The sequence below is a fragment of the Triturus cristatus genome, chromosome 6 (assembly GCF_964204655.1).
Source record: "Triturus cristatus chromosome 6, aTriCri1.1, whole genome shotgun sequence".
NCBI classification, from domain to species: Eukaryota; Metazoa; Chordata; class Amphibia; order Caudata; family Salamandridae; genus Triturus; species Triturus cristatus.
This window is the reverse complement of record NC_140589.1, coordinates 1858372232-1858389110: the sequence shown is the minus strand read 5'-3', so window position 1 is coordinate 1858389110 and position 16879 is coordinate 1858372232. Positions and strand designations below refer to the sequence as shown.

Genomic DNA, 16879 nt, shown 5'->3' with positions numbered 1-16879 from the left:
ATTTCAGTTTATTTGTACAGATACCAGACAGAATAAATGGGCCACTCTTTAATGTTAGTGCTTGTTATGTGATTCATGGTATATTACCACCAAGCTGAAAATAGAATCTACCTGTCTCATCTGTATTATTAATAGTCAACTGTTCTGCACATGCTTAAAACTACTTAATATAATTAACATTTTTACTATCAGTCAGTTGAAGGCATTAAAACTTCATCCATCTCAGGCTTCTCCACATTTTGAAATTGGTGCTAATGATTAAATGGTACAAAGCTGATTCTTAAAGAGCCAACTAGTACATCAACTCTAACATTGATACATTTTCACTGTCAGTCTTATTCTATAGCCTGGAAAAAGAGCCTTTATATTCTTCTTGGATAAACATAAGTAGAAAGGATAAGGTGCTGTCCAATCGACACATCTTCTAAGGCTGGACTGCTGGCTAACATTGCTGAGTACTAGAGGGTATAACCCTTTTGAAATGCCACATTCAGTCTTACAGGATATCAAATTCGATCAGTGCCCATATGTAATTATTTACAGTATATAGTAATATTTTGAGGCCAATGTAACAAACAAAGATGGGTAGCGCAGCAGGGTAAAAACTAGGTGCCTTATTTATGAGCCCTTTACGCCGCCGTTGCGACTTTTTGTGATTATGCAATGGCGTAAAATATGAGCCACACTGGGCCACATTTACAAAGTGACGTATCTAGGCAGATGTGTCACTTTGTAAACCCCTGTGCTACATTATACCTGCAAGAAGTATAATGTATGCCGGGTGGGCTTTCCGGCGCAGAAAAGGCTCGTAGAATTGCACTTCTAGGACACCACTGTGTGAAATCCTTACGCCTCTCTCAAAGCAGGTGTAAGGAGTAACACAGGCCCTTTCACATAGGGCTTGCCCCATGTAAAAGGACACATTGCCGGAGTTGCATCTGTTTTCGGACACACCCCAGCAATACTTCACTATTGTACCTACGAATACATCAGGAATACTGACGTATCTGTAAATCCTTGCGACATGGAGCGTTGTACAGTAAATATGGAGCATCCAGGGTGTCGCAAGGAGGGCGCACTGAAAGGTGTTACATCTCTGTTTTCATGCAACTATGCAATACTTTTCATAAATGCTGCCCTATATCTTTGAAGAAGTAAGCAAACAAATGGTGGATTTTTTTTATTTAAGATTGCTATGGTTGTGGTGTAAATGCGGTTAATACGATAACACTTTTGTTGTGTTTGGGGAGAGCGAGTCAGGGGTTCCTTTTAAGTCTCTACTGTGCCACTGTATGAAAAGGTCGCTGAATCTTGTAATCTCCTCTGTTACAGTGAAAACTGGTGAATGTCCAAAAGACACAGTTGTGTGCAAAAAAGCTGAACCGGATCAGTGCAAGAATGACAGCAACTGCACAGGAAATCAGAGGTGCTGCCACTTCCACTGCGGACTTAAGTGCAAGGATCCCGCTACAGGTATTACTCACAGCCACTCACAAGAAGACATTTGAGGATGTAAATGTTTCTCTTAAAGGGACTTGTGACTAAGTGCCCCCTCATCTTCCCCTATCACCCCAACTGCTGACACCATGGCCAACAAAAAGGTATAATGCTCTTAGTCCTTACCGACCCTGTCATATCCTGGTTCATGTATCGCTGTCTTAAAGAGAACCTGTGGAGTTTGACATTTTATGTGCAGAACCTATTTTACTAATCAGATCGCACTTTATCTTACTGCAGAGCTTAAAACAAAGATCTTCAAGTTCATGAGCTGTCACAGCAGGGTGCTGACAGAAACATGGTCTGGCAGTATGGGGCAGCCTGTTTAAATGGGAAGGTATTTGAGTTGAATACACTATTGTTGTGTTTTTAAACATCAAGAACTATGCAGGTATTGGAAGACAGCAGACATCTGGTGAGGTTTCTCATCATTTCTCAGAGTACCCAGCTAGGGGGAACCTTAAAAAAGAGCATGAGGCATATGTAAGAGTTATAGATTGGGCACTGCTCAACTGGTGCAAAGAAGCTTCCTGAAGCCACAGAGGTACTCTACACCTGTGGCAGCACATATTAGTGTGGCAACCTCACTTCAGTGGTCTGGAGGGTCTGCGGTACGGATACTAGAGAATAAACCCAGTTTAGAAAAAACTGTAATTGTGCAGACAGGTAAACTAACAAAATGACAAATTGAGGGAAGCGTATGAGGTGCAGGGATAACAAACAACATAGCTCAGAATACCAAGCGGGAAATAGAAAAGAGAAAAAGAAGTGAATGGTGATAAGTGGCAATTAGAGAAATAGAGAGAATAAAATACACTAATTTGGGGTTCAGAGGTTACAATCCGGGTGAAATGGTTCCATTCTCCCACTCATGGATTCTTAGGTGTCTGATTCTTTGAACTTTTGAGTGTAAACAATTTTCAGGATAGTATGCTTCTGCAGACCTGTATCTGTGGTTTCCACTCCTCATAGTATAGCAAAAGGAGACCTATAGAATGGTAGGTAATCCATGTCTCAAATAGCCCACATGTTACACCCAGACTGGGTGGTTGACCCCTGCTTCATGCCTCCACTAGGGTAGAATTAGTTAACTTAATTAAAACTAGGGCAGGAGTATCTCAAATAAAAAAGGGGTGCATGCCAGGCCTCATTCACCCCATAACGACAAGATGCAATGTTTGGCAACAAAGTGGTGGGAACTCAGTAACCTTCAACTTAATGGCTGCATGCCACAGTGGCACTCAAACTGGGAACACAAGATGTGACATTTGTTCAGTTTAATTGTTCATACATTTTGTCACTGCTGTGGAAAAAAATGCCATATCCTTTGGGGGTGAGGTTGATGTGTCTTTAGTCTCTATTTTTCTCTATACCTTGAATTTCCTGTCACACATTATATAAACAAAACCTCACCATCTCTCTAATTATCTCAATGTCAATTCAGTATTGTCACAGCTTTGGGATTAGGCAATATAGTATAATGTTAACACAAACTGTTTAGTTTATGATGGAAATGACAAGCTATTTTGCTTCTGTTCCTACAATTTTTGGTCCTTCTCTAACACCACTGTGGGTCTCCTGTCAACAATCCTACTTTGTGAAATTGGCCTTGTTTTGGAGTAGTTACCAACAGGATTAGGTTTTTAGTGAATCAGGAAGTGGATTTTGTTTTATTTGTGGCCCAAACTGCATTATTAATATATTTGGTTTTACTCTATATGTTGTGATAACTCACACTGTATTTGGTCATAGGTTTTCTGTATTTGGATTTATTTCCAGTGAGTAAATATTCTGCTATGCTTTTTTTCCTGTATAGTAGTTTGTAATGTTTCATCTTATTCTGTGTTTGTCTTTAGGTTTTCTAATAGGGTCTATTTTGGACACTGTAAAGGCAGATTTTATATTTATAACTGCCAGGTCTCCACATTTTCAAATATCATCTCATGATTTTCAGGTGAAAGAGATATCTACTCCAATTTTTTTACACTTTGGGGCATATTATCATTGTTTCTGCGTTGCCCATGCACCATGCAAGGGGGGGCAAGGGCTACGCAACAATAAAGTCAGATTGATCAAGCCACGCAAGGCCACCTTGCGTGGCCCTCCATGGCTTGATAAATCTAGAGTAGCACAATGTAGCACTGCGTTACTCTGCCCCAGGGAGGTGTTCCATGGGTTGAGCATCGGTGTTTCAACGCAACTGCCCATGGATTTTGGCACATTCCCAGATTTACAATTACTGGTAGCCTGGGAATGCATCAAATGCTACACCTCCCTAAGTGAGGTGCAACGAGGTGAAATATCTTTATTTCTCCTTATCTTTTCCTCTTTTTATGTGTACTGAATTGGGTGTTAGACTATCTCACTGTTTAGTCAAATTGATGTTGCATCAATCCTACTTGAGTGTGTAAGTCATATTGAAAGTCTTTCATTTGTTCTGTAAGATCATGGATTTATTCAATAGATATGCTGCATACTGAATCCTTGTTGTAAGCCTTGTGTGATAGTGGTGTTGAACATCTTTAAATTGTTCTGTAGGAACATAACTTTAGTTTTTTTTTCAGGCATGATGTGGTGGGTTTGCTGCATGTTACATCTTTGCTCTAGACATAGGGGCTGATTATGATGGTGGGCGGACTTCAGTTCATCCGCCATTGTATCGGGGATTGGGACCACCTGACATGCGGTCAGCGGTCCCATAGTAGGCATTATAATGTGACCAACACCACAGCGGTCGCAATGCCTATATTTTACATTGCGGCGGGTGCTGCTGGCTCCATGTGACAACCACCATGGGGTGCTAGCCACTTGGTACCGAGATATGTAGGGGGGCTCAATAGGTGCCCCCCAACACCCACAACCAAGGGCCAGTGGGGAAGGAGGGCCCGCTACAGGCTCTCAGTGTCCCTTTCATCCAGCCTTTTCATGGCAGGTAACCTACCATGAAACAGCTGGCAGAAAGGGACATCATAATCCCTACTACAGTGCCTGGTAGGCACCACCAGCATTGTAGGGACTACGGGCCCCTCCATCGCACCGGCGGGCTCATGGAGCCCATTGGATGCATGGCAGTCGGTCTTTACGACCTCCACACGTCTGCCCGTCATCATAATATAAGGGGCGGTAAAGCTGGTTAAGATGGCGGGTCGGTGGCGGTCTCCCCGCCATTGTAATCAGCCCCTTGGTGTCTAAGTGCTGTATAATGAACGTCTTACATTTTTCTACATAGTCATGATATTAGTTTTATTTATTTTCAAGCATGCTGTGGTTTTACGTAATATGAAAGTTTTGGGGTAGGCCTTGTTTAAGCACTGGGTTTTATGTGTGGGTGGTTGGGGGAAAGCCTTTCACAAGGGTATGATAAGATAATTTCAGTTGCAACATTAAAAAAAGTTTATTTTTGTTTAGATTGCAGGTTATCTAGTACACGTTTTCTAGAACTAATTAGTAACTAATGTCATCTGCAATTAAATATTTTTAGTACTAATATATTAGCTGTCCATTCTATTTGTAAGTCACAAGGGCCTCCTCACACAAAGCCTACTACAAAGGATTAAAATGCTGCAAATGCCACAGGATGGTTAGGTGAATTTCATGACTGTGACTTACACTCTTACAGAGAAACCTGGTGAGTGCCCAGTGCCAGCTACAAGATGTGCAACTCCTCTGCCGCCTCCAAAATGCAACCAAGATAGCGACTGCCCAGGATTACAAAAGTGCTGCACTCCGTTCTGTACCCAGCAATGCACAAACATCACAACAGGTAAAAGGCATATACAATATGTAGGATCCAGATCTCAAAGTGTACACCACATCTTTTGCTGTTCTCCTTTTTGAATGTGCTCCATTATTCCCATTGGTGGAAGCACAGCTGACCCACGTTTGCTTTAGAAAACATTCATGCAGTTCCTCATCTTGGACTGCAAGTCCCATCATGCATCTTATTTGAGACTCGGAAGAACGTCTCCTTCAGCCCATTGAGAGATATATATATATATATGTTAGTGCTTGTCATGTGATTCATGGTATATTACCACCAAGCTGAAAATAGAATCTACCTGTCTCATCTGTATTATTAATACTCTACTGTTCTGCACATGCTTAAAACTACTTAATATAATTAACATTTTTACTATCAGTCAGTTGAAGGCATTAAAACTTCATCCATCTCAGGCTTCTCCACATTTTGAAATTGGTGCTAATGATTAAATGGTACAAAGCTGATTCTTAAAGAGCCAACTAGTACATCAACTCTAACATTGATACATTTTCACTGTCAGTCTTATTCTATAGCCTGGAAAAAGAGCCTTTATTTTCTTCTTGGATAAATATAAGTAGAAAGGATAAGGTGCTGTCCAAATTATATTTTAGTTGTAGAAAATCGACATATCTTCTAAGGCTGAACTGCTGGCTAACATTCCTGAGTACTAGAGGGTATAACCCTTTTGAAATGCCACATTCAGTCTTACAGGATATCAAATTCGATCAGTGCCCATATGTAATTATTTACAGTATATAGTAATATTTTAAGGCCAATGTAACAAACAAAGATGGGTAGCACAGCAGGGTAAAAACTATGGGCCTTATTTATGAGCCCTTTACGCCGCCGTTGCGACTTTTTGTGATTATGCAATGGCATAAAATATGAGCCACACTGTGCCACATTTACAAAGTGACGCATCTAGGCAGATGTGTCACTTTGTAAACCCCTGTGCTACATTATACCTGCAAGAAGTATAATGTATGCCGGGTGGGCTTTCCGGCGCAGAAAAGGCTCGTAGAATTGCAGCAGTGAAATCTATGAGATTTCACTGCAACACTTCTAGGACGCCACTGTGTGAAATCCTTACACCTCTCTCAAAGCAGGTGTAAGGAGTAACGCAGGCCCTTTCACATAGGGCTTGCAACTCCAGCAATGTGTCCTTTTACATGGGGCATCTGTTTTCAGACACACCCCAGCAATACTTCACTATTGTACCTACGAATACATCAGGGATACTGACGTATCTGTAAATCCTTGCGACATGGAGCGTTGTACAGTAAATATGGCGCATCCAGGGTGTTGCAAGGAGGGCGCACTGAAAGGTGTTACATCTCTGTTTTCATGCAACTATGCAATACTTTTCATAAATGCGGCCCTATATCTTTGAAGAAGTAAGCAAACAAATGGTGGATTTTTTCCATTTAAGATTGCAATGGTTGTGGTGTAAATGTGGTTAATACGATAACACTTTTGTTGTGTTTGGGGAGAGCGAGTCAGGGGTTCCTATTAAGTCTCTACTGTGCCACTGTATGAAAAGGTCGATGAATCTTGTAACCTCCTCTGTTACAGTGAAAACTGGTGAATGTCCAAAAGACACAGTTGTGTGCAAAAAAGCTGAACCGGATCAGTGCAAGAATGACAGCAACTGCACAGGAAATCAGAGGTGCTGCCACTTCCACTGCGGACTTAAGTGCAAGGATCCAGCTACAGGTATTACTCACAGCCACTCACAAGAAGACATTTGAGGATGTAAATGTTTCTCTTAAAGGGACTTGTGACTAAGTGCCCTCTCATCTTCCCCTATCACCCCAACTGCTGACACCATAGCCAAAAGCAATGGCCAACAAAAAGGTACAATGCTCTTAGTCCTTACCAACCCTGTCATATCCTGGTTCATGTATCGCTGCCTTAAAGAGAACCTGTGGAGTTTGACATTTTATGTGCAGAACCTATTTTACTTATCAGATCGCACTTTATCTTACTGCAGAGCTTAAAACAAAGATCTTCAAGTTCATGAGCTGTCACAGCAGGGTGCTGACAGAAACATGGTCTGGCAGTATGGGGCAGCCTGTTTAAATGGGAAGGTATTTGAGTTGAATACACTATTGTTGTGTTTTTAAACATCAAGAACTATGCAAGCATTGGAAGACAGCAGACATCTGGTGAGGTTTCTCATCATTTCTCAGAGTACCCAGCTAGGGGGAACCTTAAAAAAGAGCATGAGGCATATGTAAGAGTTATAGTTTGGGCACTGCTCAACTGGTGCAAAGAAGCTTCCTGAAGCCACAGAGGTATTCTACACCTGTGGCAGCACATATTAGTGTGGCAACTTTACTTCAGTGGTCTGGAGGGTCTGCGGTACGGATACTAGAGAATAAACCCAGTTTAGAAAAAACTGTAATTGTGCAGACAGGTAAACTAACAAAATGACAAATTGAGGGAACCGTATGAGGTGCAGGGATAACAAACAAAATAGCTCAGAATACCAAGCGGGAAATAGAAAAAAAAAAAAGAAGTGAATGGTGATAAGTGGCAATTAGAGAAATAGAGAGAATAAAATACACTAATTTGGGGTTCAGAGGTTACAATCCGGGTGAAATGGTTCCATTCTCCCACTCATGGATTCTTAGGTGTCTGATTCTTTGAACTTTTGAGTGTAAACAATTTTCAGGATAGTATGCTTCTGCAGACCTGTATCTGTGGTTTCCACTCCTCATAGTATAGCAAAAGGAGACCTACAGAATGGTAGGTAATCCATGTCTCAAATAGCCCATTAACATGTTACACCCAGACTGGGTGGTTGACCCCTGCTTCATGCCTCCACTAGGGTAGAATTAGTTAACTTAATTAAAACTAGGGCAGGAGTATCTCAAATAAAAAAGGGGTGCATGCCAGGCCTCATTCACCCCATAACGACAAGATGCAATGTTTGGCAACAAAGTGGTGGGAACTCAGTAACCTTCAACTTAATGGCTGCATGCCACAGTGGCACTCAAACTGGGAACACAAGATGTGACATTTGTTCAGTTTAATTGTTCATACATTTTGTCACTGCTGTGGAAAAAAATGCCATATCCTTTGGGGGTGAGGTTGATGTGTCTTTAGTCTCTATTTTTCTCTATCCCTTGAATTTCCTGTCACACATTATATAAACAAAACCTCACCATCTCTCTAATTATCTCAATGTCAATTCAGTATTGTCACAGCTTTGGGATTAGGCAATATAGTATAATGTTAACACAAACTGTTTAGTTTATGATGGAAATGACAAGCTATTTTGCTTCTGTTCCTACAATTTTTGGTCCTTCTCCAACACCACTGTGGGTCTCCTGTCAACAATCCTACTTTGTGAAATTGGCCTTGTTTTGGAGTAGTTACCAACAGGATTAGGTTTTCAGTGAATCAGGAAGTGGATTTTGTTTTATTTGTGGCCCAAACTGCATTATTAATATATTTGGTTTTACTCTATATGTTGTGATAACTCACACTGTATTTGGTCATAGGTTTTCTGTATTTGGATTTATTTCCAGTGAGTAAATATTCTGCTATGCTTTTTTTCCTGTATAGTAGTTTGTAATGTTTCATCTTATTCTGTGTTTGTCTTTAGGTTTTCTAATAGGGTCTATTTTGGACACTTTAAAGGCAGATTTTATATTTATAACTGCCAGGTCTCCACATTTTCAAATATCATCTCATGATTTTCAGGTGAAAGAGATATCTACTCCAATTTTTTTACACTTTGGGGCATATTATCATTGTTTCTGCATTGCCGATGCACCATGCAAGGGGGGGCAAGGACTACGCAACAATAAAGTCAGATTGATCAAGCCACGCAAAGCCACCTTGCGTGGCCCTCCATGGCTTGATAAATCTAGAGTAGCACAATGTAGCACTGCGTTACTCTGCCCCAGGGAGGTGTTCCATGGGTTGAGCATCGGTGTTTCAACGCAACTGCCCATGGATTTTGGCACATTCCCAGATTTACAATTACTGGTAGCCTGCGAATGCATCAAATGCTACACCTCCCTAAGTGAGGTGCAACGAGGTGAAATATCTTTATTTCTCCTTATCTTTTCCTCTTTTTATGTGTACTGAATTGGGTGTTAGACTATCTCACTGTTTAGTCAAATTGATTTTGCATCAATCCTACTTGAGTGTGTAAGTCCTATTGAAAGTCTTTCATTTGTTCTGTAAGATCATGGATTTATTCCATAGATTTACTGCATGCTGAATCCTTGTTGTAAGCCTTGTGTGATAGTGGTGTTGAACATCTTTAAATTGTTCTGTAGGAACATAACTTTAGTTTTTTTTTCAGGCATGATGTGGTGGGTTTGCTGCATGTTACATCTTTGCTCTAGACATAGGGGCTGATTATGATGGTGGGCGGACTTCAGTTCATCCGCCATTGTATCGAGGATTGGGACCACCTGACATGCGGTCAGCGGCCCCATAGTAGGCATTATAATGTGACCAACACCACAGCGGTCGAAATGCCTATATTTTACATTGCGGCGGGTGCTGCTGGCTCCATGTGACAACCACCATGGGGTGCTAGCCACATGGTACCGAGATATGTAGGGGGGCTCAATAGGTGCCCCCCAACACCCACAACCAAGGGCCAGTGGGGAAGGAGGGCCCGCTACAGGCTCTCAGTGTCCCTTTCATCCAGCCTTTTCATGGCAGGTAACCTACCATGAAACAGCTGGCAGAAAGGGACATCATAATCCCTACTACAGTGCCTGGTAGGCACCACCAGCATTGTAGGGACTACGGGCCCCTCCATCGCACCGGCGGGCTCATGGAGCCCATTGGATGCATGGCAGTCGGTCTTTACGACCTCCACACGTCTGCCCGTCATCATAATATAAGGGGCGGTAAAGCTGGTTACGATGGCGGGTCGGTGGCGGTCTCCCCGCCATTGTAATCAGCCCCTTGGTGTCTAAGTGCTGTATAATGAACGTCTTACATTTTTCTACATAGTCATGATATTAGTTTTATTTATTTTCAAGCATGCTGTGGTTTTACGTAATATGAAAGTTTTGTGGTAGGCCTTGTTTAAGCACTGGGTTTTATGTGTGGGTGGTGGGTGGTTGCCTTTCACAAGGGTATGATAAGATAATTTCAGTTGCAACATTAAAAAAAGTTTATTTTTGTTTAGATTGCAGGTACACGTTTGCTAGAACTAATAAGTAACTAATGTCATCTGCAATTAAATATTTTTAGTACTAATATATTAGCTGTCCATTCTATTTGTAAGTCACAAGGGCCTCCTCACACAAAGCCTAAAACAAAGGATTAAAATGCTGCAAATGCCACAGGATGGTTAGGTGAATTTCATGACTGTGACTTACACTCTTACAGAGAAACCTGGTGAGTGCCCAGTGCCAGCTACAAGTTGTGCAACTCCTCTGCCACCTCCAAAATGCAACCAAGATAGCGACTGCCCAGGATTACAAAAGTGCTGCACTCCGTTCTGTACCCAGCAATGCACAAACATCACAACAGGTAAAAGGCATATACAATATGTAGGATCCAGATCTCAAAGTGTACACCACATCTTCTGCTGTTCTCCTTTCTGAATGTGCTCCATTATTCCTATTGGTGGAAGCACAGCTGACCCACGTTTGCTTTAGAAAACATTCATGCTGTTCCTCATCTTGGACTGCAAGTCCCATCATGCATCTTATTTGAGACTCGGAAGAACGTCTCCTTCAGCCCATTGAGAGATATATATATATATATATATATATTAACAGAAAAAACCATAGGTTTCAGGCACGTTATAGTTAGGAATTAGCATTTAAAAAACCTCAGAAATTCACTGAAAAAACCATAGGTTTCAGGGGTGTTATAGTTAGCTGGACTTTTCACTTGTACAAAACCATTGAAATTCCCCGTTATAGTTAGTTCAGCTAACTATAACTCGCGCGCCCGCAATGCACTGCTGATGACGTCACATATTACATCACTCATGACATGGTCAGCGACATCACTCATGACATCACTGATGACATCTCAAATGACATCACTGATGACATCACTGATGACATCATCCAGTGAATGTGTGTTATTCTGAAAATTAAATATGTTTTATATATGTATATCTCAAGGTCGATGGAAGAATAAATGGGTATATAAGTGTCTAAATGGATGATTTGTTTTTGAAAAATTGATTGTGTAACTGACTGATTAAGTGTATCATAGTGAATACATGGCTTAGTGAGTAATGTTTAAATATGTAAATATCTGTATCAGTCTCTCACTTTGTGTATAAGTGGCTGCATGGGTTGGTGAGTAGCTACATGGGTGTCTATATAGGTTATTAGTTGGTTTTTTGAGTATCAGTCTGAGTGTCTGCATGGTTCGGTGGGGGTATTATGTAGTGCATAGGTGCATGAATGAGTGACTCACTGTTTGTATGTGTTGAACACAGTATGTGTGCAGGACTGTATGGGTGGATGAGTGTGTGTATGGGTGTGTTAGTGAGTGAATGACTGTCTCAATAGTGTCTTTATGAGTAACTACATATGTTTTAAACTAGTATATGTGACTATTGGTGTATATATGTGAGTATATGTGAGAGTGAGAGATTGAAAGAGTTCCTGTATGAATAAGTATGTGTTTCTATAAGTGATTGTTTAAAAGACTAAGTATGTGTAAGTTTCCGTAGAAGTAAGTGTGGTGGTGTGTGTATAACTGTATATGCAAGTAAATGTATGTTTGATTCTTTATTAGCATGAGTGACTATGTGTGTGAGTAACTCTATGGATGAGTGGCATTGTGTAACAGGATGTATAGGTGTATGAGTACATATGATGAGTGAGTACATGTATGAGTGACTGTATTGGACTGTTGGTGAATGAGTGGATGTGTATGTGGATCTTAGAATTACTGAAGAGGTTATTGTAACTGGTATTGGTATGTCCATTGTTTTGAAAATTTTAGTCTCTATTTTTGAATGTGTGTATCAAAGGTTATATTAGGGTGTGAGGAGGTCTGCCACTCTATCACAAGGATGATGTCAGCAGTGATGTCATCAGTGATGTCATTTGAGATGTCATCAGTGATGTCATGAGTGATGTCGCTGACCATGTCATGAGTGATGTAATATGTGACGTCATCAGCAGTGCATTGCGGGCGCGCGAGTTATAGTTAGCTGAACTAACTATAACGGGGAATTTCAATGGTTTTGTACAAGTGAAAAGTCCAGCTAACTATAACACCCCTGAAACCTATGGTTTTTTCAGTGAATTTCTGAGGTTTTTTAAATGCTAATTCCTAACTATAACGTGCCTGAAACCTATGGTTTTTTCTGTTAATTTCAAAGGTTTTTTAAATGCTAATTTCTAACTATGCCTACAGAGATAGGACATGTGAAGAAAGAAGAAAAAATGCACAGAAAGAAACAAAAGAAGTGCAGAAAGAAGCAACAGAAGTCCTCAAATACGAAGATAAGTGCAGGAAGAAGGATAACGTGCAGAAAGAACAAAAAGAAGAGCAGAAAGAAGCCTTGTTGCAAAATCATCCTGTACCCTCAACTTTTTCAGACGGATACTGGTGGTAACTGAGTCTGACTAACCAGTCCTAGAGCCAGTGCTATGTTAAAAGACACTTAGAATACAGTGAAAACACCTACATACACTAGGGAACATTATGCGTTGGGGTCCCCCTGTGATTAGCCTTACCTCCTCTATAAGCCCCTAGTATATAATAGGGCATGGGGATTAAAACTACCTCTTAAAACAGGCCACAGGGCGTTTTTGCACACGTTAACTCAGGCCCCGTCCCCTCCTTTCACCATTGTGTAAACACGCCCTGTGTCCGTTTATAGTTGGGAGATTAAGTTCATTTGAGTCCTGAGGGTCCCTAGGGTCCAACTAGCCCACTAGGTACCTCCAGTAAGTGCCACAAAGCTGCGTTGCAGAGAGGTGTAAAAAGTGGCACGGCCTGGACCACCTCTCTGCAATGCAGCTCAGTGGCGCTTACTGGAAGCACTTGGTGGGCTAGTTAGCCCCCAGGGGCCCTCAGTATTGAAGGGAAATTATATCCCCAATTTAAAACGTGCCATGGTGCGTGTTTGCACACATCACCTCAGGCCCCGTCCCCTCCCTTCACCACTGTGTAAACGCGCCCTGTGGCTGTTCTAAGTTGAGAGATTAAGTCCCCTTGAATCCTAAGGGTCCCTAGGGTCACACTAGACCACTAGGTACCTCCAGTAAGCACCACAGAGCTGCGTTGCAGAGAGGTGTAAAAAGGGGCTTGGCCTCAGAACACCTGTCTGCAGCGCAGCTCCCTGGCGCATACTGGAGATGCCTGTTGGGGGCGCGTTTGCAGAGTGCTGCATGGAGGGGGCATGGCCTCCGGCACGATGCCAGTCTTTTATTTATTTTATTTTTTTAAGAAGGGGGGCTGTGTGGTTCCCCTTCTTATTCTAATTTATTGGCCCTGATGACCCCATCCCCCAGGGCCTGTCTCCTAATTATATTTTTTTGACCCCAATCCCCAAGGCCGGCCACTGTTTTTTATTATTTTTAAAAAATATATATTTATAGACACACCTAGGACATGCTGGACAAACCGTACGTACCTATCACCATGACGAATTGCGTGATATTCATTAAAAGGCGACTATGCATGCAATTAATCCACGTGGAATGTATTTACACCACTAGTGAAGCTCTGACATGTCTGATGCTCTACCGTGCCTAATCCCGGTAGACACCCTTGTCGTTTATTTATACAAACATGGGTAGCTATTGACGGGCACATTTAATACACATGCACACCAAGCCATTCAAAGGGGATTCGACAAAAATTCGACCAAAACTATGCAAGAAACCCCCCTCACAGTTAATAAAAAACACATCCACTGCCGGATGTGTAATACTTTTTATTTTACTGTCTGGAAAGGGGACGAACATCACTTGCGAGTCACAGCGCGCTCCTGACAGAGCCCAATGCTGTGTTACACCCACCATTGCCTGCCGAGTGCCACACACCTCTGTATGGTATTACACTAGCTAGTGCATATGCTATGACACTCTCTAGCCCATGTGCACTGTAACACCACCCCGTGAAAATGTCATGCCACACTTGTCTTCGCACGGGTTATATTGCCCCATCTAACGTGCCTTCCTCGATGCCTATGTTATAACGCACAGTGCTATGCCATACATATTACAATTTGGGATCCATATCTTTGTCACAGTGCATATGCAACGTTACACTCCCCAGCACATATTTTATATTACAACTTTAGAGACTAGTTAGGTTACACAACACTGCCCTGTGCATATTACACTCTAAGGCGCATATCGCATAGCACGCGCTAGTGCCTGTGCTATCTCGCGCTCTCCAATGAATCTGTCATTGCGCACAATGTATTGCATATTATATTTCACGCCTGGTTCATCTTATATCACACTTTTTGGTGCATAGTTTATACCATACACTATATCTAGTTTTCATTTTCAATCGTGCTCTCAGGACTATGTTCTATATAACACTGTGTTCACCTACCCTTTTCACGGGCATTACATTTTGCGATGGGGGTGGAGGGTCAGGGGGTGTTTTTGCCAAGTGAGCCCGGAGTCACAGTCACTAACGTCTTCTTCTTCCTGAATAAAAGTGAGATTATGCTGCATACTTGTTCATATTTTAAGTAGTTTGCACAGACAAAATGTTTTAAAAACAATAAAGTTTCTAATACCCGCCTTCTCTGAACAGTTAGCTTGCTGCCCCATCCCCCTCCTCCCTATCCTCTGTTGTGTGAATCCATGGACTAGCCTCCTCCCTCCTGCCATGCATGGTCTGATGTGCTGCCACTGCCCTCAATTTAGTATGATGTACCAGTCCACTCCTCCTGCACTCCATTGCCCAATTCTATGCCCCTTCATTGACCTCCTGCTTAAACTCTGTGCTTAGCTTGCTGCCCCTATTCTCCTTCCCCCTGCCCTCCGATGTCTTTGTGCATGCCCCTGCTCCATCCTTTTTGCCCATCATGTTCCATGGACCTGCCACTCCTATCTACTCTGAGTGTTCTGTTGAGCTGCCACTCCCCTCCCACCTGCCTAGCATTGTCAGATGACTGTAACCTGTCCCTGCCACCTCCACCTTGCCTGTCCACATGCCATGCCCCTATCCCCTTCCTCCTGTCCTACATGGTCCATTGTACTGCCACACCCTTCTGCCCTCCCTGGTCTGTTGTGCTGCAACTGCTCCTCCTGCCTGCCCCGTGTGGTCTGTTGTGAGGCCCCTTCCCCTGAACTTTCTTGTCTGTGCACAGGTCCTGACCCTCCCTTCTATCCTCCATCGTCCTTTGTGCATGCCCCTGCACCCTCCTTCTTGCCCATCATAGCCATTGTGCTGCCACTAACCCTCCCACTTGCCATGCATGGTCTTCTGTGCTGCCATGGCCCCTCCCACCTTCCCTGTGTGGTCAGTTAGCTGCCCCTGACCCCCTCCCACCTTCCCTCCATGGTCTGTGTGTATGCCATCACAGTCTCACTGTTGCTCTTCATGTTGTGTCTTGCTTCTAGTGCCCATCCTGCCTGACCTCCATGGCCATCTTGCTGCTCCTGCCCTGCCCCCTTGCCCCCAGCCCTCTGTTTACATGTGCAGACCCCTACTCCCTCCCTCCTGGCTTGTCTGTTCCATTGTAATGCCCCTGATCCGTCCCTCCTGCCCTTTATGGTCTGTTATGCTGCAGCCTTCTCTCCTGTCTGTCCATTATGGTCAGCTAGCTACCATTGCCTCTTGCCCCTCTGTTCTCTGTTGTCCATGTGCATGGTCCTGTCCCCTCCCTCTTGCTTTCTATGGATTGTTGTGCTGCACTCCCGTCCTGCATGCCCTGTGTGGTGTATTGTGCTGCTGCAAACCCTGATGCCTGCCCTGCAGGGTCAGTTTGGTGCACCTCTCCATGTCTCTCCTGTCCTCTGTTATCCAAGTCCATGTCCCTATCCCATTTCCTTCCATGATCCAATGTACCATACTTGCGAACATTTTGAACTTGGTAAGAGGGAGATTTTGAAAAAAAAACTGGGGTATTGATTTTCCCCTTTGAGTTACATTGAAAAAGAGGATATTGTAGACAGGAGACAGATCAAATAAAGCCCATTTGAGCTTAAAAATATTGGACGTTTCCTGGCTGAATCGGGTCTGTTGGCATGTATGGTTGTACTACCATTGCCTCTTCCTTCTGCCCACAATGGTCTATTACATTGCCACAGCCTTGAAGGAGGGTAGATTTTGTATCACAGGGGGCCCCTGGCCCGTTCTGTCCACACCTGAAGTATGAGACCCTTGTCCTTGCCCTGCCAGCCGCATTTGTAGGCCGTATTAAATTGACCAGCGGGTCCTGTGTTGCTATATAATTATCCTGAGACATCCTTACCACTCAGCCAGCATAAAACCCCTGTGTAGGCTCTTCTGTTCAATATGTAGGCCTCTTTGTTAAATTGACCATAGCTCTGCAATTTTAGTGTATAGCAGTCTGAAGGCAGGTCTGCGAGGCCTTCTGCTCCAAACTAGTAGCCCCCACCCTACCCGAGTGCTCCGTGCTCGGTATCAAAGTTCAACATCCCGCTGAAGCTGTCGACATACAGTAGGCTGCATCCTGGA

At 42.9% G+C, this 16879-nt stretch overlaps 1 protein-coding gene across 21 annotated transcripts in view; it reads left to right on the top strand.

Annotated features, from left to right (window-relative positions):
• LOC146822208 (uncharacterized) overlaps positions 1–16879 on the top strand; it is a 260616-nt gene that overhangs the window by 84136 nt on the left and 159601 nt on the right. For 19 of the 21 annotated variants that reach the window (XM_085613358.1, XM_085613354.1, XM_085613342.1 and 16 more), the window contains 4 exons: positions 1333–1473; positions 5117–5260; positions 6830–6970; positions 10622–10765. In XM_085613358.1, coding sequence (XP_085469484.1) covers positions 1333–1473; positions 5117–5260; positions 6830–6970; positions 10622–10765 — 570 coding nt within the window. The remainder of the gene's footprint in view (positions 1–1332; positions 1474–5116; positions 5261–6829; positions 6971–10621; positions 10766–16879) is intronic. The other 2 variants (XM_085613351.1, XM_085613341.1) reach the window with 1 other exon arrangement.